Raw genomic sequence first — 26,938 nt, 5'->3', positions numbered from 1 at the left:
TTTATTCAAAGCGACAGTCTGTGTATTGTGAGGATTAAAAGACTTTACTGGGAAGAATGTGTTATTGCACAGAGCATAAGGAACTTTTGAGTAAGAGTACTTTTAATGCAGGTAAAACAAAAAAAAAATCAATAAAAAGTCTGTTTTTTAATATAGTGTTCTGTTCATTTTGTTTATTTATAAAATACATTTAAAATGTAGAAAAAGTTTCCAAGTGGTCTGAATTAGTGCCACTCTGATCGGGAGATCACTGGTTCGAATCCCTGTTATGCAGCTTGCCTTCAGCTGCCGGAGCCCCGAGAGAGCACAACTGGCCTTGCTCTCTCAGGGTGGGTACAGTAGATGGCGCTCTTTCCCCTCATCACTCCTAGGGTGATGTCGATCAGCACAAGGCTGCGTCTGTGAGCTGATGTATCAGAACCGAGTCGCTGCGCTTTCCTTCAAGTGTTAGCGCTGTGATGCTACTCGGCAAGTTCAAAAAGAGGCAGAATCTGACTTCATGTGTGTCGGATGAAGTAAAAAAATAAGGATAAAAATGTAGAAAACAAAATGTAGAGAGTATTTGCAAATAGAATTAATTTATTTATTTGTTTTAGCGTTTTCACATATCTAGTTTCTTTGTTCTGAAAGGAACTCGGATCCCACTTACCGTCCACCATGTCAGCCTTCTCCATATCTCCCTGGCACCGAGCATCACTGCTCTCCGCTCCCACTGCCGGTACGTGATTGGTCACTATTGTAACCTGAGAAGTGAACAGAAGAGCAGACAGTCATTTCCCTGCAGCGGCGTAAAGCAGACAGGAGGAAACGGCCGGCTTCGGCCACTCAGGATCAATGTCTGACTGGATTAAATACATTTTGGGATTACAGTCACAAGACTGGAGACTGCTAGACTAGGGAGGGATCTACTGTGGGTTACAGCTTTAAGGAAAAGCAGGCCAATGTTTGTTTGATTGTTTGTTTGGGTTTGTGCCATATCAGCAACATATTGGCTATTTTATGGCATCGACAATGTTTGTAACTTGAGCATCACAGACTTAAATCAGTTTCTTCATATGAAGGACTTAAGTATTAAGTATTTTAACTGGTGGAATCTTTTTAAACAGTTCTTTTATATTTGTAACCCTATAAAAGTTACATCTGTTAGATAAAAGTGCAAGGTAGTCTACTAAAATGTGTTTAATAGCTTGAGGAGTATCACAGAATTGGCAGGCTGGAGTCTGTTCCCCGATCAGGAGGTGGCGCTGGGTAAAAGCAGTATGTCCACTTCGGCACCTAGTCATAATTGTCTGATCTTGTGTATAAAGGAAGTCCATATTGCATTTAATATTATATATAATGATTGGGGGATATTTCATACAGTTAATTATGTGGATTGCTGGGCTAGTCATCTTGCCATTTCCTTCTACAGTGAACTTCGACTAAATGGTAGGCGTCCGTAATCGAGACACAGTTCCAAGTGCGTACCTGGTTTCTTGCTTCTTATGCTAAAATGTCAGCTTTTTCATTGCCCCCGATGCCACTATGTCCAGGAACCCAGCAATAGATTTAAAATACACTTCTATGAGAGGTCATTTTTTTATTATATTATATACAACACGTATGTACAATCTGTATTTGTCAACAGTGTTTGTGTTGACAGGATGCTTCAGCCAGCTAAAAGGAAGTACTGTATTTTTCGCACGGAGCACCATCAATAAACATATATTTTGTGGTCTATTTTAATACATAAGGTGCACCAGAATATAAGGCACATTTTATGCATCACTAGTAACTAGTAGTAGGAAAAGGGGTGTCGCCATGTTTTCCTTTTAAATTCAGCAGTAAAGCTGTAAAGCCAAGCTAAGTAAACAAAACTGTAATTTTAAAGAGAAAAAACATTTCAAAGAGTCCATCAAGTCAAACATGCTGGATTGCTGGATATTAATCTACACAGATTTCTCTCCTGAAAACTGTTTAATTGGATGAGTAAAGGTCTTCCATTTATTTACAGTAAGCTTAGATTTCCAGATTTCCACTAAAGCTGGAGCATTCATGCTAGCAGTTAACCACTAGTGATTAGCAGCTAATGCCACCCAAGAGCGCTACACGGAGGACCCCTAAGTGTTTTGGTAAGCCAGGGCGATATTAGCTAGCGCTGTGGTTAGCAGTTAATGCTTATGCTGCTACAGCAGTGCTAGCCGTGGTTAGCAGCAGCGTCCAGGCCAATAATACTCACCTCTGGATGACCAAAGAGCTATCACTTTGCACAGTTAGCAGCTAATGCTAATACTGCTGAAGAACTAAACCGAAACTCCTGTATAACGCTGTCCTTCAGCGGAGCGGCTTTACTGCTCCCAAGCCCCTGCTCCAGAAAACTGGATAGTTTTTATTGACCTTTTTTTAAGCATCAGTTTGGGTTAATACAGACCTGCTCACACTGTCCGTAAAGGTCTATGAGAGGGAAGCAGGGGCTTGGAATGTCCTGGGCTGCCACTCCCTGATCCATCCCATTCACGTACAAGTGGAGACAGCCATTACCGTCCACCAGAACCCCAAGCACTGTCCCTTCAGGACACGTGTCCAGGTTAGGCCCATAGTTCTCACAGATCTGAGGAAGACAGAAGAAGAAAAAAAAACATCAAACCAGGGACAAAAAATTATATACTACAATATAAGTGTGGGAGAATCTTTAGGGGCAACGGTCAGTCACTTATACACACACTTATGACACCTGGTAATTCATTAATTGAGCAGCACTGCTGATGTAAATTCATGATTATAATAGCACTGGTGGGGTAAATGTATTGTGCTTTGTTGGTCTGTTTGCTAAGACATTAAAATCCCCAGTGTTCAAGAAATATTCTTTGCAAAGATTTACAAAAACACACTTAGGCTATTTAACCCAAAATATATTTATACACAAACTGATGTTGAACATAATGAGAGCATCACTACTGGACAGTGTGTGAATCAGTGTGTTCATTAATTTGACCTTATTTACAGAATGTAGGAGTGGTTTAGGATTAGTACTGGAGATCAAAATAAAATAGCTCAATTTAAAAGTGTATTTAAGCTTCTACAGCTCTGTTCCAAACAGTTTAACAATTTAAATCCTTAAATTAAATGTTTTACATTCCATATAACTAGTACTGACCTGATTTGAATTTTGAATTTGGTGTTAATATTTAAAAATGGGTCTGGGCTCATGGGTAAATTTATTTATTTATGAAAACTAATTAAATTCATGTTTGTAGAGCTGGGCGATATCCGATTTTCGATTTAAATCGATTTTTTCCCCTACTAAAATCTCCTAAACGTCGCTAGAAGTCGCTAAATGACATCATCGCCTAATTTGCATAATACATGTTTTTGAAGCTGTAAAGGATTAACATTGTGAGAGGGAGTAAAAACACTAAATATGTTAGAAATTATACAAATAAACTTCAACAAATAAACAACCTTTGTTGCTTTTTAAATAGGCAGTCACGTCTCAAAATAACTTTATTTTTACATAAATTACATAAATCAGTTTTTTGCCGTGTTGTTAAATAAGAGCAGTTTTTTTATTATTATTATTTTTTTTTTTTTAGGTTTCTTAAGTTTTTCAAACCTATTATAGACAAAGAGAGGGAGAGAGGGGTGGTGCTGCGCACGGGAGAGAGGGGCGGGGTTCGGTGGTGAAAATTAAAATTCAGAGAAAATCGATTTTCATAAAAACACATCATCCTTAACTGTAAATTTGAATTAATCGATAAAATCGATTAAATTGCCCAGCTCTACATGTTTGGTATTCAGCCCTGGGCCAAATGTATTAAAATCATTTTAAGTGCATCTTTAATGCTCACTATATCACTGTGTGTTTGAGGATGAGTAAAGGCGGAGGCCAAATTCCTTCTGTGTGTAGGAGGGAAAGTAAAGCTGGCAGCAGGAACATGAAGAAAGAATACCTTGAGCGAGTTGTGGAAGACGGAGTCTCGCTGCAGCAGCCAGACGGAGCGTTTAAGGCAGCAGGCCGTGGAGGGGAAGTTGAGGCGATCAGGTGAGTGACCGATTACACCCAGAGACAAAGACGACGTCCAGGATGAGTTCAGCCTGTCTATCTGAAACTGAACAGAGAGAGGCAAGACCATCAGCATCAGGGGTTCAAACACTCTGCAGAGTAGAGCTGAGTGATACGATTAAAAACCCTTATCTCAGTTAGTTTTGAAGGAAGGAATGAAGGAATAAAGAAAGCAAGTATAAAAGCAAGAAAGAAAGAAGAAAGGAAAGAAAACAAGTAAGAAAGAAAGAAAGCCAGAAAGCAAGAAAGAAGGGAGGAAAGAAAAAAAAGCAGCAAGAAGGAAGAAAGTAAGATAAAAGAAAGCAAGAAAGAAAGCAAGAAAGCAAAAAATGAGAAAGCAAGTAAGATAGAAGAAAGCAAGAAAAGGAAGGAAAAAAGCTATACAGCTAAAAACAAAGCAAGACAGAAAGCAAGGAAGAAAGAATGAAGGAAATCAAAAAAGAATGCAAGAAAGAGGAAAGTAAGATAGAAGAAAGCAAGAAAGAAAGGAAGAAAGTAATAAAGCTAAAAACAAAGCAAGAAAGCTAGAAAAAACAAGAACGAAGAAAGCAAAAAAGAAAGAAAAGAAAGAAAGCAAGAAAACAAGAAGTTACATTTGTATAGCACCGTTCTACCCAAAAGATGCTTTACAAATTACATTTTACACACCCAATCATTTACACTCAGCACTCACACATCAGCGAGAAGCTGCAGCCAATCGCACACAGCATACTCTCAACCGGAAACAACCGTCAACCTGGAGGACTGCATCGGGCACTAAGGAGCTGACCCAGTACATACACCCACATACCAGCTCAATTTAGAGTGTCCCATTAGTTAGGAGACACCTTTCGTCATTCGATGTGTTCTCTTTCTTTTTAAGACTTTATTAAAGCTATACAGGAATACATGCAGAATTATCTATTAACACAAAAAAGTGTAAAAAAACAGAATATATGTTTTATACTTCAAATTATTCTAAGTAGCCGTATTTATCACTAAATCATTTTAAACTCCAGGTTTCTAATTACCATCAGACAGCCTGCCACTGCTTTAGCTCATTTTAGTTTTTTTTTTTATGATCTTTGATATGTTTTAAGTTTCTTTATTTATTTTTTTATTTTTTTTTTCATTTTAATATTTTTTTAGTTAACTTTTTAGTTTTTTTATGTTGGTTTGTTTTAGCGAGTTTTATTTATTTTTAGTTTCTTGCTTTTCCTTTTATTATAGTTATTGCTTGTTTATATTTTACTATTTTATGTGTTTAGTTTTTTATTTATTCATCTGTAGTTGAATTTGTATTAGTTCTACTACCTTTTTTACCTATGATTTTATGATTCCTACCCTTAAATTATTATTTTTACCTTATTTGTTTTATATCTTATTTTTTTATTATTATTATTATCCTCTTTTTTTAAAAAATAATTCTTATATCTTATTATAATGCTGTTTTTTATGCTTTTTTATTACTTATTTTATTTTATCTACTTTTTTGTTGTTCCCTATGTAAATCCCTTTCCATATGTAAATGATCGGCTGCATTGTAAATGAGGGCCACCCTCAATGTACTCAGAGTTTAAATAAAGGTTGATTGATTGATATTAAAACACCAAGAGTGTGCAGATCTGTCCTCAAAGATAATCAGAGTTTTTTATGAAGTAGAGTCTCTAGGAATTATATTTCCCTTGAGAGCAGAAACACACACCTGGAAAAGCTGCTGGCGGGGGAGAGCTTGTGCTGTGACCAGCAGGCCTTGGTTATAGCTGGACACTCGAGCTGCAGTAAGGTTCTGATTGGACAGCTGGATATTCTTCCCATGATTCTCCAGAAAGGTCATGGACATGGGCACCAGGGCGGGCTCGTTCTCACACTGCCCAGAGAGAGAAACACATTAAATAGAAGATATATAGATATACAGTACAGGCCAGAAGTTTGGACACTTTTTCAATGCGTTTTCTTTATTTTCATGACTATTTACATTGTAGATTCTCACTGAAGCATCAAAACTATGAATGAACACATGTGGAGTTTTATGTACAACAACAAATGAGCTGAACCTCCACAGTCACCGGACCTGAACCCAATCCAGATGGTTTGGGGTGAGCTGGAGCACAGAGTGAAGAAGGCAAAGGAGCAACAAGTGCTAATAAACACCTCTGGGAACTCCTTCCTTCCTTCAAGACTGTTGGAAAACTTTTCATTTCAGGTGGCCACCTCTTGAAGAAGCTCATTGAGAGAATGATGCCAAGAGTGTGTAAAGCAGTAATCAGAGCAAAGGGGAGCTTTTATTTTGAAGAAACTAGAATATAAAACATGTTTTCAGTTATTTCACTTTTTTTTTTGTTAAGTACATAAAACTCCACGTGTTAATTTATTCAGTTTTGATGCTTCAGTGAGAATCTACAATGTAAATAGTCACGAAAATAAAGAAAATGAAAAAAGAAAATTGAAAAAGAGAAGGTGTGTGCAAACTTTTGGCCTGCACTGTATAGATATAATAGATATTTGATTTCTATAATTATAAGGAAATATACAGTATGCTATTAAAGTTTAAACCCAGTTACTGACCGGCGTGGTGTCCTCCTCTCCCTCACTGCAGCTGTCGGAGGAGAGCGACGGAGCCTTCACGCTCTCCACGTCTTCCACTACCGTAGAGCTGACGATGGACAGGGCGGTCACCTTCCCATACAGATCCAGCACTGCATACACATTCTGAGACAAAGCACAGCCACAAACAGATATTACTCCAATCACATCCAGATATACAGCTCTGGAAAAAAAATAAGAGATCACTTCAGTTTATGAATCATTTTCTCTGATTTTGCTATTTATAGGTTTATGTTCGAGTAAAATAAAAATATTGTCATTTAGAGCATTTATTTGCAGAAAATGAGAAATGGCTGAAATAACAAAAAGATGCAGAGCTTTCAGACCTCAAATAATGCAAAGAAAACAAGTTCATATTCATAAAGTAGTTTTAAGAGTTCAGAAATCAATATTTGGTGGAATAACTCTGGTGGTTTTTAATCACAGTTTATTTTCATGCATCTTGGCATCATGTTTTCCTCCACCAGTCTTACACACTGCTTTTGGATAACTTTATGCTGCTTTACTCCTGGTGCAAAAATTCAAGCAGTTCAGTTTGGTTTGATGGCTTGTGATCATCCATCCTCCTCTTATTTGGTAAAATCTGGTAAAATTTGGTAAAATCAAAGAAACTCATTATTTTTTTTAGTGGTCTCTTATTTGTTTCCAGAGCTGTAGGCAGGCCCGCCACAGTAACTATTGTTATCATTTTAAAGTTCTACACTGATAAAGGCGTAATAATACTATTTCACCCTTTTAATCAGCAGCAACATTTTAAAATACTAAGAATTAGGGATTTACCGATGTCTTGATGCTGATACTGGATATTACATATGTATATCTATATGCCCATGCTGATTTTCCCCAAACTCACCAGTGTGCCTTATAATTCAGTGTGCCTTATGCATGAATTTCACCAGTCAGGTTGTATGGAGCAGTTCTATCAGCGTTATAAAGAGGTTTCAGTGCAGTTTCTCCAGCACCGAGACTGGAGCAGTATTAGCATTAGCCGCTAACCGTGCTAAGCGCTAGCTATTTTGCAGTTCCTGCTGCTACAGGCCAATAATTACTGGCGCTGCTATACTCCTAAATATATAAAACCTATGTGAACGTATAAGGACTTTTTAAAATTAATTTAAAAGCCATTTGACCAGTGGTAGGATGGTCCCCCCTTATACGTGAGTCTTGGTCCTCCTAAGGTTTCTTCTTCCTCCTCCTGCAGCTCTGAGGGAGTTTTTCCTTGCCTCCGCGCTCACTGGGGGTTCTGTATTCTTTATTTTCTATGTTTAATGTTTTGCCTGATTCTTTGTCGTGTGATCATGTTTCTGTAAAGCTGCTTTGTGACAACATCAGCTGTAAAAAAGTGCTATTTGCTGCTAACCACGACTTGCATTGCTGGAGCATCATTAGCATTACCCGCTAACCGTGCTAACACTAGCTATTCTGCTTTCGTTCAGAGGTGAGTATATTGGACTATATGGTTAAAACAAGCTAAATGGTACGAATTGCTAACACTAGTGGTTAGCTGCTACTGCTTATGCTTCTGCACCCAGCCACGAAATCACAATTCCAGTTTCAAACTATAAATGTGGACTTGTGGAACATTTGTATACCTTAGCCACAGCAGTAGCTGCTGGCCCCATATCCTCTCCGTCAATGAAGATGTGCATGGTGTCATCACTGCATCTCTTCACGCCCACACGATTCCCCACCTGCAACAAGGCAACATAAGACGTTTTAATGCAGTTTAACTCAGTGCTGGGGGATGTATAAGGATTTTTTAATAAATATTGATATATTTTTATACGAGATATAAGATATGTTTCAGCCCAGGTTTATAGAAAATGAAAAACTAAAACTTAAACTGCACTTTTTATTTCCTTATCTAAGCACTTTTTATGCACTTTTTCCAAAAGCTCACTATTTTTTTCTGTGTCCCTAAATAACATGCAGTCTATAATAAATTATTGAAATTTGAATTGCTTTTGAGTTGTTGACGTCATAAAACTCTGCTAGAACTACTAGTCCAACGGTCCAAAGTGCTGTCACTATAATCAGGAGATCGCTGGTTCGAATCCCTGTCATGCAGCTTGCCATCAGCTGCTGGAGCCCCAAGAGAGTCCAATTGTCCTTGCTCTCTCTGGGTGGGTACAGTAGATGGCGCTCTTTCACCTCATCATTTCTAGGGTGATGAGGATCAGCACAAGGCTGCGTCTGTGAGCTGATGTATCAAAACCGAGTCGCTGCACTTTCCTCCGAGCGTTAGCGCTGTGATGCTACTCGGCAATGCTACAGTATCAGCAGCAGTTTAAAAAGAGGCGGAGGAGGCGTGTGCTAGTCTTTAAGCTCATTGTGTTGTGGCATCACTACCAATGGGGGATAAATGTGGGACAATTGTCCTAGCTAAATTAAGAGGAAAAAAAAACTATTATTATCTTGTAGGATTAAAAATATGGAGATATATATCATATATTGCCATTCAGAGAAAAAAATAACAAGATATTATTTTTTATACGCATCGCCCAGCCCTAGCTTAACATATGCTTCACTGTACTGACCTGACCATTTTAGCTTTAGCATGTTAGATGCTGTTCTGTCTTTTTTTTTTTGCATTTTAAGTCACATAACCTCACTCTTATTCTTTTATTCTTTATAATTCACAGCCCACTGCCTCACGCTCTCTCTCTCTCTCTCTCTCTCTCTCTCTCTTTCTCTTATACTCACCGTCAGTCGGTCCAGTGAGCAGCTGTAGTTCTGTCTCTGCAGCACGCCGTTCCGCCTGACCTCAGAACCAGCAAGCAGCCAGGTGACCTTGGACCTGAGCTGAGTGAGGGAGGGCGAGAGGCCGCTGAGGGGACAGGAGGGCAGGTCAGGGGGCTGCAGGGTCGTCAGGCCGATGCGCAGCGAGCCAGACCACTGCTCATCCACCTCATTGATCTTCACCTGCAGCAAGAGAGAACAGAGAAACACTTTAACCCGTAACAGCACAGGCTAGAGTTGGGTCGTATAACAGTAATACAGTATACTGCAGTATTAAAAAGATTTTATTAGAAACGTATTTCATTAATTTGACGTATCTGTGGCGCCAAATCCCGCTCAGTGTCTTACTAATACAGGTCAAAATAACTCGTTTAATAATTTTAGTTTAGTTTTGTCAAAAGAGTCTGCAGGACGTGCCACAAATCACACCTGAGATCATTTACCCGACTGTGTACAGAGGGTGAGAGACAGCCTACTCATTTGAATAACCCCGCCCCTGAGGGCTGCCTCAAGGTCACAGGCTGCAGAGCGGAGCGGAGCTGAAGGTCTGTTATTGGTCCCGCCCATAACCAGCCCTTTTACAATAACCACACCTTTTTGAATAGAGCTGAATAACGTTTTAAAAAACGAACTCTGTGGGGATATAAAAATTTAACAATATAAGCAGAGGTTACACTAGCTGTTGCATTTAAATAATGGAGGTAGAATTACAGTATATTAGAAAAAACGTGATTGAAAGTTGTTCTGTTTTGCCATTGAAACCTATGGGGATGGGTGGAGTTACACAGCTTTCTGAAACCGAACAGCAGGGGGCGCCCGACCTGTGGTGGTTTTACTTTTGAGAGAAGATGCTCTGTCCAGCTATACACAGTCTATGATTTGGACCTTTATCTTAATCAAACATGTGTGATTTAAGCCTCATTTAGCTGAAACACGGGCCTGTTAGCTAACCTTATTGGTCTGACATCACTCTCAGAAATGGGTTTTATTATCAGTAATCAGTGTTTTGTTAATCAGAAACACAGGAAATAAACTGAACAGCGCATTCATTTTTTTCTTATTGTAATAAATAGAGTGCAAATTCCTGATGCAACATATATACCAACAATTTCATAAGACATTTTGTTGTAAATCGCTTTTTCCACCGTTATCCAGCTTAAAGTAGCTCCGCACCTCCTTACTAGAATCTGGAGAGGCCGACATTTAAAACGAGGCATTAATAACTTAAAAAAAAATTGCACAAGAAGCTTATTAAAAAAACACATGTCTATGTTATCAGTACAGTGATGGCAGCGCTCGGAGCATAAGCTAGCGTTACGGGATGTAACCAGAGGTTTTTAATAAGCTTCTTGTGCACTTTTTAAGTTATTTCTGGATCTCGGGACGCTGTAGGAGAGCGGAGGTGTGCTATTCATCAAAGGTAAGAACTTTTTATCATGTTTTACTACAACAAAAGTCAATTTTACACCAGAGTTCTCCTTTAATAAGTTAATAACTTCACACACTGTGCTATGATGCTCTAAAGGTGAGTGAAGGACAGAGTGCTGTAGGGAACACACTCCTTACCATGGGCTCTTTTGGGATAAAGGGTCTTAAATGTATAAACACATGTATGGACAAGCTGAAGGAGCAAAGTTACCGTTTACTAGGGGTGTCACAATTCTCTAATTCCTCGATTCGATTTTATTTCCGATTTCAGGGTCACGATTCGATTCAATTCGATTCGATTCGATTCTAGATTTTCCTTTTTCTTTTCTTTTTTTTACAGCAGAGAGGCCTATGCCAGTTTTAGATTAGTCTATGATCAGTCATTGCTTTGATTCATCAAATTTACAATATCTTATTTCAAAAGGTGGGCTTGATATAAGTGATGCAAAGTGATACAAGTGATCTGTAATACACCACATTAGGCACTAATGGTCAAATTTAAATAATTTAATTAAGATATATGTGTAATGCCATCTAGTGGCTTTTTATGGTAGCAGCAGTGTGCACTATTAAAACAGCAATGTGCAACATAACAAAATAAATAATAAAAAAATACAGGAACAGTCATGTACAAAATAATAGAACAATTAGAGCCTTAACAAACTGAACTCTGTCCTACTATAACTTTTTTGGTCAATTTTTTTTCTTTAATAAAGATATATTATTAACTTTATCTGAGAGAAAGATGCTCCTTAGGGTACCAAAATTATTAACATATTTGAGGCTAGACAAAACAACTGTTATTTTTATATTTTCAAGTTTTTCTTTAAGAAGATGAGAATGTCCACATTCTTTGAGCTACAGCGCGCTGCGCCATTTGCGTAGTGTGCTGCGCCATTTGCGTAGGGTGCTGCGCCATTTGCGTAGCGTGCTGCGCCATTTGCGTAGCGTGCTGCGCCATTTGCGTAGCGTGCTGCTTCATTTGCGTAGCGTGCTGCGCCATTTGCGTAGCGTGCTGAGCCATTTGCGTAGCGAGTCGCGCCATTTGCGTAGCGAGCTGCGACATTTGCGTTGTGTCATTTGCGTAGTGTGCTGCGCTATTTGCGTAGTGTGCTGCGCCATTTGCAGTAGGAATCGTCAATCCTCTTTTTCTGACTTTGATGCTCAAGACCATGACTTAATTTCGATCGATTTTGATGAAAAATCGAAATCGTGACACCCCTACCGTTTACTGTAAATTACTGTACTGTCCCTAAAATAAACAATGCACAATAAAATGGTTGAGTTCTTTTTCTTCAGTTCTCACCTCGAACAGTTCATCAGTCTTGAGCTCCTTCGCACTGAAGACGATTCCGTGAGCGTAACCTCCCACCCTGACTGCCTGACAACCATCTCCCAGTAACACCACATTCTTCCCATGTTTGCTGTGCAGGCGATGAGCAACACCTGCCACTACAGGGAGACAGAGAGACCAGTCTGAATAAGAATGATCAATAAACATGACAATATTATAAAACACATTAAAAATAATACTAATTATACAGTCAGATCATATTTGGGTCAATATCAATATAACATGCCTTTTGTGTTCTTTTTATAAATATTTTACTATGTCTTTTTAGGGACAACACTGAAGATACTGTGACTTTAACACTGATATTTTAATACAGTGTACAGCTACAGTATAACACAGGGTTCATACACTTTTTAAACAATACTTTCCATGCCTTTAAAACAATCGATCTTTATAACACCAGTGCAGACATGGACAAACAACAATAAACTACAATCGAAATTGATAATAGGCCTAAAAATATCTTTAAGCAATGTTTACACGGAACCTTTAATAATAAAATGTGTCTAAAATATGTCTAAATTACTAAACTAACTGATCTGATGTATTTGTTACTTTAAAATAGCTTCTCTGTCAATAAATGAAAATTTATAGAGCAAATTTCCATGACTTTTTCAAAAACTTTTTCATGACAGTATGAACCCTGATAACAGTGTAAATTTACTGTGCCCTCAAAATAATTCACTTAACACCCAGCAAATAATACACTGCAATACAGTTGAGTACACCTCTAAGTGACAATGGACAAATTGTGCCTAATTTGCCATTTTCCTCCCCAGGGTCTTGTGCCACGTCAGAGTAACTCAGGTGTTAAATTTGGTTATTTGGATTCAATTCCTACAGACTGGCAACTAGATATTGAACATGCCACCTCATGGCAAAGAACTCTCGTTCTCTCTCGATGTGAGAAACAGAACTGACATTTTCCACAAAGACGACCTATAGGATATAAGAAGATTGCAAACACCCTGAAACTGTGATGCAGCATGATGGCCAAGTTCATACAGCAGTTTTCCAGTACAGGCCTCCCTAGTGTCAAACAAACAAACAAAGAAGTAGAGTCCGAATGCTTAGCACAATATACAGAGGTTAGCTTTTAAAAATAAATGTGCTGCCAGTATTGCTGCAGAGGTTGAACAAGTTGGAGGTCAGCCTGCAGGGCTTAGACCATACGCCATGCACACTGAACCAACTCTGTCAGCATGGAACTGTCCTAGAAGGGAGCCTCTTCTGAAGCTGATGCACAAGAAAGCCTGCAAGCAGTTTGCTGAAGGGAAGCAGTCTAAAAGCATGGATTACTGGAACCATGTGTAACCCAGCCAAAATATGTCCTATGGTCTTTACACTTATCACATCTTCAGTGTTGTCCCATAAAAAGAAACATTTACAAAAATATGAGATTACTGAGATTAGTTGAGATACTGTAGCTTAAAGAGCTTAAAAGTTGTCCACACTGTTGTGGTTAAAAAAATATTAAGGTAATTATTAAATAATTTTAGAAAATTGTTGAAACAGAACAAAAGTCACCTTAAAAATTCAACACGACTGCAGCTCTAGATTAATCACATTTCCATCAAATGTCAATTTTTGCTAAAACTGTATGCATGCATGACAGGAAATAAAAAGTTTTTAAGCTGGGAAAATAAGAAGAATATTATTTTTTTTTTTTTTTAAGTTAGAAGTGGATAAAAGGCATAGTATTCTGATAATTACCCATAATAATGAAATGATAAAGGGTTTTCAGCTCTTCTAGTTGCCATTAAATATTAAATTACCAAAAACTACATACTTTATCTCTTCAAAATCAACAAAATACAGATCAACGATGTAAGAACAAGCCCTTAAAAAGCTCAGCGCTGGGGCACACCATGCTCACCCATAGGCACACTACCTGGCGAGTGTATGGGAAAACTCTTTTCTGTGATATTACTGGTACACAGGCTATTGTCCAGAGGGCCGGATGAGCTAGTAATGGACACCTGCACGCACTGGCCATACAAATCAATCACTGCATACACCTCTGAGAAAGAGAGGAAAAACAAGAGAGGGGTAACAACAGAAGAGGTTTACAGTGTCCAACATTTTCATTTACAGCAGCGGCTCAAGCTGCAACGGAACCGTGACGTGTAGAGATGAGTAAACTGGTTCCATTCACCTTTACCTGGTGGCAGTCCAGTACAAGCCACTCCCTGATCCACTCCGTTTATGTAGTAGTGCAGATCTCCAGAGGCCGTCCTCATCATGCCGATCCTGGAGCCGGTGCTGAGGGAGTCCAGATCACAGCCGTAGTTGTTCCGCATGGTGTTCCCGTCCTGCATGATTGCCGTGCCACTGGAACAGGTACAAGAAAGAAAAGACGCCATGAGAAAACATGAGAAGTTTTAGACTATGAGCAGGTAAATGTGACAAATCTGACCTCTTTAGTCATATGTGATACAGGTGTGTGGTTTGTGTGGCTGTGCTAACAGCAAAAAATACACAACGAATCTGACATTTTTAATTCTCATTTCAAGAGCCACTTATACATCCAATTTATAAAACAAAAGGAAAAAAGACGCGAGAAGACGGCAGGGCTGCAACGATTAGTTGATATAATCGACGATAGGGTTGGGCCATGTCTCCTTAATTGGCAGATGACGATGTTTACAGTGAAACATCACGATGGACGATGATATCGTTTGCGGGGGAGGGGGGGGGGGTGTTTGATCAATAAAATACTAAAAATACTTAAAATGAATAAACACACAATCAAAGGCTATCTAATAGTGTGCAGAATAATATCAGTTTCAGTTAGTTTCAGTTTCATATAGTTGAAACCTCAACCTATCCTTTATATTTGACAGTATTTGATTAACTTTACAGGTCCTCACTCATCATTTATTTAACTAAACTGAGTTGTTATATTATTTCTAGCCTCACACTGACTTCAGCTCCGCGCTGCGGGAGGGAGGGAGGGAGAGAGAGCGCAGTGCGGTGCGGCGCATTCTGCCTGATTTCTCTTGATTAAATATCAATAAATATGTGATTTTAATACCTTTTAATACCATATATTTTACTTCACTTATAGGACCTTATTTATCAAAACGTTTTTTTTTTTTAATGACTGACACTAAACTGTTTTATCCCGCTGTTATATTATATTATGTTATATTAAAATCATTTTAACGTTTTTCGTTTCTATGTTTTAAAATTCGTTAGATTATGTTTTTGTCAAAATTTTGGGTTTATTTTCGTTTGTTATTTTTCTAATATTAATAGAAATTACATCATTTATTTTCTTTTGTACATTTTTTAAGGGGCGAGTAACAAAAGTAAGTCAATAGTTACTTTTACTGGTAACTAGTTACTTTTATAGTGGAGTAACTCAGTTAGTAACTCAGTTACTTTTTTGGAGAAGTAACTAGTAAATATAACTGATTACTTTTTCAAAGTAAGGTGCCCAACACTGGTTGACAATAAACAAGTTTCCCGATGCACAATGAGCAGGCTTATTCTATTTGCGTGAATGACATGAAATTTTAAAATTAATACAGACATAGAAAAAAAACAAAGACAAGCTATAACCTAGATATAAATAATAATATCCTAATAATAAATAATATAATAATATGCCAATTAGGCATATTTGTAGCAGTAGGGTATTTTAATTTTCATCCCTGACTCATTTAAGATATGTAGTATGTTTAAAAAATAAATAAATAAACAAAATATAAAAATACTTAAAGCTGACCTCAGCATCCAGGTGTCGTAGTCGATGTCAGTCATGGTGTTGGGGAACTCCAGCTCCTCAGGTCTGATTGCAGTCACTCCTATACAACACGGCAGAAACATAAGTTACATGTTTACTTTATTCTAAAAGTTTTTCCATATTAAAAATAAGGGAGATAAATGTGGCTCTGCAGGGTGGTATCTCTCCAAAACCAGATATAGCACCCCTGCCTTATGTTACTTTTATTTTAGTCAATTTATATGAAGCCCCTAATATAACATATTAATAAACTAATGCATGGCCTCAACTTATTAAGGCATGAAAATGAGAACCTAATGCATGGGAACTAAATAATTAAGGCATGAGAACAAAATCCTAATGTGTGGGAACGAGATCTTTAAGGTGTGGGAATGAGAACCTAATGCGCGGGAATAAGAAAATTAAGGCATGGCAACAAGATAATTAGGGCGTGGAGTCGAGATCCTAATGCGTGGGAACGAGATCATTAAGAAATGAGAATGAGATCCTAATGAGTTGGAACGAGGTCATTAAGGTGTGGGAATGAGAACCTAATGCATGGGAATAAGACAATTAAGGCATGGTATGAGGTAATTAAAGCTTGGGAATGACTTATTAAGGCAAAGATACTAGTTAATTATACTGTAGCCATTAAGGCGTGGCCACAAGATCCTTTTGCTTCACAGATCAAGTGAGCAGCTCTCAAGGCTTGTGCACAATATGACTCCGTAAAGAAGGTAAACAGGTCTGCATACTGTCTGTGTCTGAGCCAATCAGCTTTTAGTATGAGAATTAAGTGTGTTTTACTTAGAATTATTCCATGTCTCACTGCAAGGGACTCCAACATATCATTATAATTCTTTCAGAGATAAAAAATAAAAATTAAGATTATTTTTGGATTAGAGCTTTGATGTAATATTTAGTTTCTTCATGCACACTAACTTCCAGAAAAGAAAGCTTTATTATTTTCTGACTATGACTTAAATATCTTGTTCCTAAGCCCTAAGTTGTGGCCATGACTTAATTATCTAGTTCCCACACATTAGGATCTTGTTTTTACGTCTTAAATCGTGGACAGGCATTGGGATCTCATTCTCACACATCTGTTTTTTTATTTTATTTTATTTTTTTTTAAATATGATGCCACTGTAGAGGCTCCATAAATTTAATCTGACTCATTTACAGTTTTAAATTACTGTTCCTTATTAGTTCTATTTTTTCATTATGTCTAACTTAATTTATTGTGCTTTTATTGCCAGTTTTTTCAATGCATAATTTTCTTTGTGGGTACAACAAATCATCACTTTTTAAGATTACTCAGTGAAGCACTTTGGGCTGCATTTATGTATGAAAGGCACTATAAAAATAAGGATTATTATTATTACTGTATCTTGTAGAATTTAACTAGAGCACAGACGCTGGGACGGGGACGTAGAGAGGTGAGTAGAATTTGCCTACAATTCAGCAAAAACACTCACCCGCCTCTATGGAGCCGGACCAGCGGTCCACCATCTTCTGAATTACAATCTCAAATAACTCTCCATCACGAAGGCACCTGTTAACAAAACACACACAATTGTATTTAAAAAATCATGTTCAAACACATACAGAGTGTACACACAGACCAACTCATTTCACATCACTGCATAAACACCAAACAATCTAAAAAATAAAGCAGATCAAGAATCTGCTATTTCTGCTAGAACTCACCTGTTGGAGATCACGATGGCATCGTTGAACTCACTGCGGCAGTTCTGCCGGAGTGCGGTACGGCCGCCGTTAGTGATGACCGCGTTAGTGCCGTGCAGCTGATGGAAGCGCAGGTCACTGGCTGCACTGGCCCCGGTGACTGAACAGGGGCTGCCCGGGGACATGGCCATCGGCCCTTCAGAACTATCGTCTGGGAGAGGAGGGAGATCAGCTGGGAAAAAGAAGGAGGAGAAAGAAGTTCACAAGTGCATGACACTACCAGATTCCACACAAAACCAGATAAATAAAAAATCAAACATTTAATTTTCTGTGACAGAATTCGAAAGAGATTTTGTCTCAGCTCATCATACACTACTCCACTTTCACTGTGACTGTCAGCTCTGACTACACCTGGGAAACTAAACCTTAATCTGTTTGTTTTTACTAAGGAAGCACTGAATACATGATTACAGAATTGTAAACATTAATTAATTGATTAATTAAAACTATAGATGTTTGGCTGAAAAGGTGAAAAACTGTATAACTGATACCTGACAAGGTCTCGTTTTTCATTTTATATTTATCTATTTTTTACCCATTTTATCACTAAAACTGAAGGCCATTTACCAAACTCACTAAAAAAAAAACAACAAATGCAGCCAACATGGAGGACTAGCACTATTAGTGTGCCATATCGTATTGTGCGCAATAATATCGGCAAAAATACTGACACAATAAAACAAAAACTCCATAACATAACATCTAATGAAGGGGTCGACAGTAACAGTAAGTTCAGATATTTTCCAAGCTATTAAGTGGCGGGCCACAAAAAAAACTGTTCTTGGAAAATGAAGCAGGTAAACCCAGGAAAAAAGGAAAAAATAAATAAATAAACACTCCACTCATCACGGGGGAATCGAACCCGAGTCGTCAGGCTCGTTATACTACCACTGCGCCAGCTAGTAACAGCTAGTACAGATGAAAATGCATTTATGCATGCATAAATTATTCTACACTTACTTTGTACATTTTTATTGCTACATTAAAGCTGATGTCTGTAAGTTTTGGGATTTAGGATCCTCTCTGGTGAGAATGGGTCATTGCACCAAGCGTGTGGAGGAATAAGGGGTGTGACGAGATCTCGTGGCACGATATTTCTCGTCAAGCTTAAACCTGAAACCTTCACCGTAAAAAAACGCCTTTATAAGGAGATAGGGAGCCCGAGAACGGGCGGAAACTAAAGTCACGCCGAACGCACTAGGCGTGACTAAAGCGCGATATAGCACTTAATCATAACACAAGTCAACAATCGGTCCGGACCCTGGCCGTTCAAAATTTTCTCTAACTGGACCATTTTGGCTCCAGTGGAAACAATAAACGGTAACAGAGTGACCAACAACACAAACCATATGTAAATACTGTAAGTAAATCCTACACGTGACTGTTTCATAGACAGCTGTACTAATCCCTTAGCTCTGTACTGTATTAAAAACATGTTCTGTCTCTGTTTCACTTCAAGCACAGTCTTAATATGACTGGTTATGGTTCTGCATAGTTAAATTACAAGAGATTTAGGAGAAAAAAAACACAAACCATAGGCTTAATATGGCTGGTTGTGGTTTGCACTTATTGTTTGCACTATATAAGACCTAGAAAAGTTTTATTTTTATTTTTACTTATTCTTATTTTTATTTCTTATAGAATCAATGTGTGAGAGAAACCAGTCTGTTAAGTTTGTGTCATATGATTTTTGTCAAAAAAAAATCTAATTTTCAAGCCATTTTTCATTTTTGACGTTTTCTTTAAAATTTTATTTTTAAATCTCGTCTCGTTCTCGTGATATTAGTGTCTCGTCGGGTGTGACGCAATATTCTTGTATTTTTCTATTTCATAGAAAATCGGGATCTTAGCAAGTTAGGTTTCCAAAATGGTTTGGTTAATTTTGGCGCATCTTTATTTTTCTCTTCTCTTACCCATATCGTCCATGATGGTTGCTTGGGCCGCCTGTCCATATAGATCCACCACAGCGTACACACTTGGTGGCACGTTCCAGGCTGCAGGCCCCTGAGGAACTCCATTCACAAAGAAGTGCAGGCTGCCGTCATCCTTCCGCACTACGCCCACGGTATCTCCAGCCTGGAGGAACAGAGAGAGAGAAAAAGAGACAGAGAGACAAAGAAAGCAATATTTACAGTAATCCGATAACATACAGTCTCTCTACTACTTTACATTCTCTTGGCCATTACCCCGGATGATGAATCATTTTAAATTATTAATGACATTATATGAAAATTATTCATTTTACATCATTACTAACGCATTACTTATTGTAACTGTGCCAAAGGGGCCTCTTATCCCCTAACTTCTTTAATATTTGTATTTTCCTGTTCATAGCGGCTAATGCTAATGCTGCTGCTGCACCCAGCCTTGCTGGAGCCTGCTGGAGAAACTTCACTAAAAACTCACCCTTATAAAGCTGTGATTCAGTGGATTGGCTTTAGTGCTTCTTAAAGGGATAGTTCGGTATTTTTGACATGAGTCTGTATGGCATCATCATAACCAGTGTCGTGCATCCACACTGACTTACCCCCCACAGCGTCCTGTGAGCCGAGTTCTTGTCCAGTTTAGGTCAAAGCGAAAGTAGTCCGGCATGTTTGCTGGGGTCAGGAAAATAACTCCTTTTTCTTCCCAAAGCAGTACGTGTTCAAAAGAGTGATTTATTTACATCACAAAAAACTAACCCTGCAAAAGTCACGCCTCGTAAATCACTTGGGTCCTACTTTCTCTCGTTCCATATCAATGCGTGCAGCGCTGCAACCTGACAGCTAGCCTACGTGTTTGGGTCGCTTTGTTTACTTCTCGCCTCGAGAACATGTCTGACTACGAGAGTGACGAGGAAAACATTGATCACCGCTCAGAGCCACGGGGATATCTTTATGAACCCGAGTATACAGATGTTGAACTTCGCCAAATGGAATTAGATCGGGCAGAAAGAGAGAGGGTGGACAGAGAAGTGCGCACTGCAAACACAAAGCTTTTTTATTTTTTCCACTTTTGTGTCCACATGGATGCCCAGCGCTAGTACCCAAAGTTTCCTCAGAGCAACATCAGTCACAGGAAAATGATGAAAACTCTGCGGAGAATCAGCCACATCTTTGTTGCTACAGCCTGGATAGTCACAAGTCCGCACCATTTTAACACACACACACACACACACCTAGCTATATATATATATATATATATGTGTTTACAAAGCTTATAAAAGCCAATAGACTTCTCCCTAAAGTTAGCTCGTTTGCGTTGCTAGTCTGAACACAGCTGCTAAGCACTGCCAAAACACAGAACAAGTTGACGCGTGCGCAGCTCGCTGTCAGAATGACGCGCACTGATACGAAATGAGAGAAAGTAGGACCCAAGTGATTTACGAGGCGTGACTTTTGCAGGGTTAGTTTTTTGTGATGTAAATAAATCACTCTTTTGAACACGTACTGCTTTGGGAAGAAAAAGGAGTTATTTTCCTGACCCCAGCAAACATGCCGGACTACTTTCGCTTTGACCTAAACTGGACAAGAACTCGGCTCACAGGACGCTGTGGGGGGTAAGTCAGTGTGGATGCACGACACTGGTTATGATGATGCCATACAGACTCATGTCAAAAATACCGAACTATCCCTTTAATACCCGACTGGTAGAATTCATACATAATAAGCACTGGATTATTAGATGCACTGTTGATTTTTTAGGAAAATTTGAGTATTTTAAGTGTGCCTAATAGTGCAGGCATGCACACACTTTTTATATGACTACACATAAGTAACATGGTACAATACTTACTTTTAATCTGTCCAAGTTATGTCCATATTCATCCAGTATTGTTGTTCCGTTGTGCATGACTCCATTGCCTGTCATCATCCACGTCCCTGTTGAAGAGGTATAAGCACATATTTAGGTTCACTATTGGATCACGTTAATCATTTAAACGCCAGTAAAAAGCTGTTTTGCTTTAGTAGCTCTTGTATCAGTAGCATTAGCAGTACCACTGTTGTTTAGGTAAACAGCAAATGCTTTAATAGCCAGAAAAAAGGTCCAAGAACCTACCAGACAACTTGTTTTTAGAATGAATATACTGTATATGGCTTTGCAGGAATGGTAGCAGAAGCACACTGATTCCATATTATATTTATAATATTTTGCCCTCTCCCCACTCAGAAACAGTACTAAATTCAATTAGAAAAATCTTAAGTACTGACGCTTTAAAATAAATAAAAGCATTTAGTTTCAATTAATGCGCCTAAAATCAGTTTACTACCCTTTTTACCAACTACTGTCTATTGTTTTCCAGCTAAAATATACTGGCTGTACAGGGCTAGGATAATAACGTTAGCTAATGTGAGATAACTTAGCATTAGCATTTGCTTGTTTACCGATTACTTAATACCTGTGTGTGTATATTTTTTCTTCACATGTCACTTAAGTAGCACTCCTAAAGTAAATTCATGATTAGAATAGCACTGCTGAGGTACGAGTATTGTGCTTTATTGGTTTGTCTGCTGACTGTGATATTAAAAAGGTAAAGTGTACACTAATTATTTTTGAATTGTAGTTTTTCAATTGCTTTTGCAAATACTAAATACATTGAGGTGAAAAAATGTTAAGTATTTGTTATTTGACCAGCTTTTTCATTTTGCTTGTTTGGTTGCTGCCAATCACTACTTTCCATGCATCACTAGCTTCACACTTTCAATTAGCTTTTATTTAAAAGAGAACTAAACCTCCTGATTTTTAATGACCCTATCCTCAGCTCAAATTTGGAAAAATGCTAAAAACTAGGAGTGGTAGTTTGGGAGGGGCATTGGGTGATGAATGGGTTTAGGGGTGTGTCTTTAAGGCTGTGCATGTGCACTTTTAAACACATAATAAAAAAAATGTTTTCCAGTAAGACATCTCACCTGAGCGCAGGTTGGTCATGGTGGAGGGTAGCTGCAGGTAGGCAGGATTGTGTGTCGTTACTCCAATTTCGATAGACCCCGCCCACTTGTCCACCATTTTGTCAATGCGCACCTGGAACACTTCGTTGGAATGAAGAGGACGGTTGCTCAGCACCACCCCATGATTAAAGTCATCCGTTGCGCTGTTCAGGATAATAAAGTTAAATGAATTAATGACACAGAACTCATATTTTTCCTCATTTAATGCTTTTTATGCATTAATAAAACTCCCTCTTACTGAGGTCTCAGTGCAGTCCTGCCGTCACCGATGATAGCTGCCTTCTGGCCGCAGTTTGGATGGAAGAGCAAGCGGTCCGGGGCTTCAGGGTCGGGGGTCAACGAGAGGGCAGGGCGAGGCCGGCCGACGTCAGGCGACAGCGCCCTCATGATGGCGTTGTTCCGACGTAAACGGTCACTGTGGTTGTGATTGTGGACGATGGTCACTTTAACGGCCATTCCGTACAGATCCACCACCCCATATACCACCCCGGGGGTCTGATTAGCAGCCACACCTTAAAACACCAACACAAAGTCAGAATCAGTGAGAATTACATAAGGCATTTTACTGAAAATCTGTAATATCTTAATTTTGGTCAAAATGAAATTATCGATTTTCATTTAAATGATCCGATATCAATTCCTATGAACCTAAATCGATCTTTAGAATTAGCCCATTTTCCTAGTTTTAACGTCTCCCATTTTATCTCGCGGGCACCGCCATAATGGAAATGTAACTGTTCCCTCTGTATTTAAACTACAATTTTTATTGTAACTGAAATGTACCTAAATGAATCGAATAGTTCTGGGAAATCAGTGACAATACTCTCCCCTAGTTGATACTCAGATGAGTATTCCCCATCACTAGTGATGCCAAAACACAAGGAGGGTGAAGACTAGCACACGCCTACTCTGACACATGTGAAGTCAGACTCTGCCTCTTTTTGACCTGCTGCTCAAGCAGCATTACCGTGTAGCATCACAGCGCTAACGCTCGGAGGAGTGATGAGAGGAAAGAGCGCCATCTACCCACCCAGAGAGAGCAAGGACAATTGTGCTCTCTCAGGGCTCCGGCAGCTGATCACAGTGGCAGCGCTAGTGATGTTTTTTGTTCTTAATAAAGTTCCACATGCTTATTCTTTGTTTGTTCCAAAAAGTTCCATAAATATGTTAAGCCTCTCATGGTGACAGTATAAGAATGAGATTTTTTGGTTACAATTAGGAAAATAGTATTGTTTGGTATCAGTATCAAATTCAAAGTATTTTATCACTGTCAATTAGGGGTGTCACGATTTCGATATTTCATCGAAATGGATCGAAATTATGTCATGGTCTTGAGCATCGAAGTCAAAAATAGGATCGACGATCCCTTCCGCAAATGATGCAGCACACTATAGCTCAAAGAGCAGCTCTTTCTCCAGAGAACGTGGACATTCTCATCTTCTTAAAGAAAAACTTAAAATATAAAAACAGTTGTTTTTTTCTAGCCTCAAATAAGTTAATAGTTTTGGTACCTTAAGGAGCTTCTTTATCTCAGATAAAATTGTATATATAACTTTTAAAATTTTTAAATTTGACCATTAGTGCCTAATGTGGTTTATTACAGATCACTTGTATCACTTTGCATCACTTATATCAAGCCCACCTTTTGAAATAAGATGTTAAGATGTAAATTGGATGAATCAAACCAATGACTGACCATAGACTAATCTAAAACTGGCATAGGCCTCTCTGCTGTAAAAAAGAAAAAAAGAAAAAAGAAAATCCAGAATCGAATACTGACCCTAAAATCGGAAATAAAATCATATCGAGGATTTAAGGAATCGTGACACACCTACTGTCAATATTGAAAATTTTAAAATGATACCCAGCCCTAGCAGGGCCAGTGTTATATAAGCACTGATGAGATCCTCAATATGCTTAAAAACAGCATATTGTCAACACAACACAATTTCCCAATTGCATTCAATCCAATTTTTACAATTGACGTCAGAAATATATATCCATAATATTTTATTATAAATCATGTGCTCACCTTGATCTATGCCATTAATGTAGAAGTGCAATGCTCCGCTGGCTTTCCTCATCAGCCCTATATGATCCCCTTCCTGAAAAACAAAAATAAACACAATAAATACATTATGACAGAACTGCACTGCAACGAGTGTGCTAAACAGAAAGAGCTTTTTATGTGTGCTGAACACTGACATGCCATAAGTCATGGGATATGTAAATCAGAATGTAAATCAGGGGTTTTTGCACAGTTTTGTCATTTTCTGCTTAACCTGATTCAACTCGTACTGTCTGTTACAGAAAACTATACCCCGATGTAAACAGATCATAAAATTCTTAAGCAGGTGAAAGCTTGGGAATGACCACACATGTATAAGTTGTGAGGTGTTATCTTGTAAGGATGGACACTGGCCAGCATGCTTGTGTCAAGTGAAGAGTGTTTAAATTAGATTTATTGTATCTGGCCAATGGTCCCACACTCTCATTTGTTACTCAGCTGTTTATCCCCCATCTCTAGTGATGCCACAACACCAGGTGGGTGAAGTGAAGACTAGCACATGCCTCCTCCGACACATGTGAAGTCAGTCTCCGCCTCTTTTTGAACTGCTGCTGATGCTGTAGCATTGCTGAGTAGCATCACAGCGCTAACGCTCGGAGGAAAGCAGCGCAGCGACTCGGTTCTGATACATCAGCTCACAGACGCAGCCTTGTGCTGATCCACATCACCCTAGGAGTGATGAGGGGAAAGAGAGAGCGCCATCTACTGTACCCATCCAGAGAGAGCAAGGCCAATTGTGCTCTCTCAGGGCTCCGGCAGCTGATGGCAAGCTGCATGACCAGGATTCGAACCAGCGATATAGAAGACATATTATACCTGAAGCTCATCCAGACTGAATTCACAGTACTCCCTACGCGTCCCCTTTCCATTGGTCAAAATCCCACAGCCGCTCATCATGATTGTACCTAACCGTAAACACACAGATTAAAGATGTATGAGGGGTAAAATCAAACATTTTCACAGAGAATGAACAAAAATAATGCATGCAAGAAACAACAGAACAGAAATGGCTAGCAGAAGATACCTGAGCGTAAGTTGGTCATGGTTGCTGGGTAGTCCAGATTATTAGGGTTGTGGGTTGTTACTCCAATCTCAATGGATCCTGACCATTTATCCACCAGTTTATCAATGCGGATCTGCCACAAATAGAACAATATTAATCCTTATATTCAAAATTCATACATTTAAAAACACCTGTTCATTAACACTGTAGCTAGGGCAGGGCATTATTGTGTAAAAATTGAGATATTCTTTAACTATATGAGCAATTAACCGTTTAAATAGTTTTTACATAACTAAAAAAGACAGAGAACTATTGTTCTCAACACAAAAAATATCAAAATCAAGGTTTAATTCGGCTATTTTCATAAGAATAGCAAGCAGCTTTTATACTAAACAAGGTGCAAACATTACCACCTTATTTTTCAGTGAAGGAAAAGTGCAAAATAGGAAAATCACTGCCACATTAAAAAAAAAAAGTTCTTTATGGGTCTCTAACAGAAGCACAAGCCTATCTACTCACATTCATTCCATATAAAAAGATGAACAATCTTGATTACCCTATTTCAGGGCTACGCAATATGGTAAAAGTAGTGTATTGCAATATTTAAAGACAATTTCACAATACACAATGTTTTGACACAAACAAAATGCAGATTAGTAGCAGATTCCCAAAAACTGATATTCAAACATTCCTTTATGCATAGTAATATTTTTTATACAGTTTTTAAATTAAGCAGAACTTTTAACACTCTCTGTGATGAAATATACAGCTGGGTCAATGTTCTTTAAGCCCTGATGATATCCTTGGTCCTGTCAATATGATATGACCATTATCTTATCTATTTTGAATATTCTATTTTTATTGTAGTCTTTGTTTTATCTATATATTTTAATCTATATATTTTAATGCCAGCTCTTGGCTGTGAACTGGATCGTGAGATTCATTCCACCTCATGTACCACATGTGATGCGAATGACAATAAAATCTCCTTGAATCCTTGAATGTATTACATGACCATTTATTTTCGATAAAATAGTCATATTGACCATGTCTACTCCATTTTGAAGCATATCGAAGAACCTTAACAGGCCAGCATTTTTTTTTTAGTTTTTTGCCTGATATTACACTCCTTAATCTTGTGGATTTCTATTCAAGCTAATTCATATGTCAAGTTAGTGGAAATCCTAATTGCGGATGAAAATGTTTAAAAACATTGAAGTAAATCTGCAACTGTCAAAATAAAATGGATAAAAATCATAAATCATGTTTAAATCAACGTTTTAGTGAATATAAAGTTTGGCCTCCAAAAAAAAA

The 26,938-nt window shown here is 38.3% G+C and overlaps 1 protein-coding gene across 4 annotated transcripts in view; it reads right to left on the bottom strand.

Annotated features, from left to right (window-relative positions):
- neurl4 (neuralized E3 ubiquitin protein ligase 4) overlaps positions 1 to 26,938 on the bottom strand; it is a 44,941-nt gene that overhangs the window by 8,996 nt on the left and 9,007 nt on the right. For 2 of the 4 annotated variants that reach the window (XM_022670275.2, XM_022670276.2), the window contains exons 5-24: positions 25,646 to 25,757; positions 25,438 to 25,526; positions 24,586 to 24,658; positions 22,792 to 23,065; positions 22,515 to 22,696; positions 21,400 to 21,485; positions 19,539 to 19,701; positions 17,587 to 17,797; positions 17,355 to 17,431; positions 15,880 to 15,958; positions 14,305 to 14,480; positions 14,026 to 14,169; positions 12,102 to 12,247; positions 9,332 to 9,550; positions 8,221 to 8,319; positions 6,590 to 6,733; positions 5,727 to 5,891; positions 3,930 to 4,088; positions 2,411 to 2,590; positions 650 to 743 (exon numbers count right to left, since the gene is read on the bottom strand). In XM_022670275.2, coding sequence (XP_022525996.2) covers positions 650 to 743; positions 2,411 to 2,590; positions 3,930 to 4,088; positions 5,727 to 5,891; positions 6,590 to 6,733; positions 8,221 to 8,319; positions 9,332 to 9,550; positions 12,102 to 12,247; positions 14,026 to 14,169; positions 14,305 to 14,480; positions 15,880 to 15,958; positions 17,355 to 17,431; positions 17,587 to 17,797; positions 19,539 to 19,701; positions 21,400 to 21,485; positions 22,515 to 22,696; positions 22,792 to 23,065; positions 24,586 to 24,658; positions 25,438 to 25,526; positions 25,646 to 25,757 — 2,872 coding nt within the window. The remainder of the gene's footprint in view (positions 1 to 649; positions 744 to 2,410; positions 2,591 to 3,929; positions 4,089 to 5,726; positions 5,892 to 6,589; positions 6,734 to 8,220; positions 8,320 to 9,331; positions 9,551 to 12,101; positions 12,248 to 14,025; positions 14,170 to 14,304; positions 14,481 to 15,879; positions 15,959 to 17,354; positions 17,432 to 17,586; positions 17,798 to 19,538; positions 19,702 to 21,399; positions 21,486 to 22,514; positions 22,697 to 22,791; positions 23,066 to 24,585; positions 24,659 to 25,437; positions 25,527 to 25,645; positions 25,758 to 26,938) is intronic. The other 2 variants (XM_022670278.2, XM_022670283.2) reach the window with 1 other exon arrangement.

Source organism: Astyanax mexicanus, chromosome 15, assembly GCF_023375975.1.
Source record: "Astyanax mexicanus isolate ESR-SI-001 chromosome 15, AstMex3_surface, whole genome shotgun sequence".
NCBI lineage: Eukaryota > Metazoa > Chordata > Actinopteri > Characiformes > Acestrorhamphidae > Astyanax > Astyanax mexicanus.
This window is presented reverse-complemented; position numbering and strand designations above follow the sequence as displayed.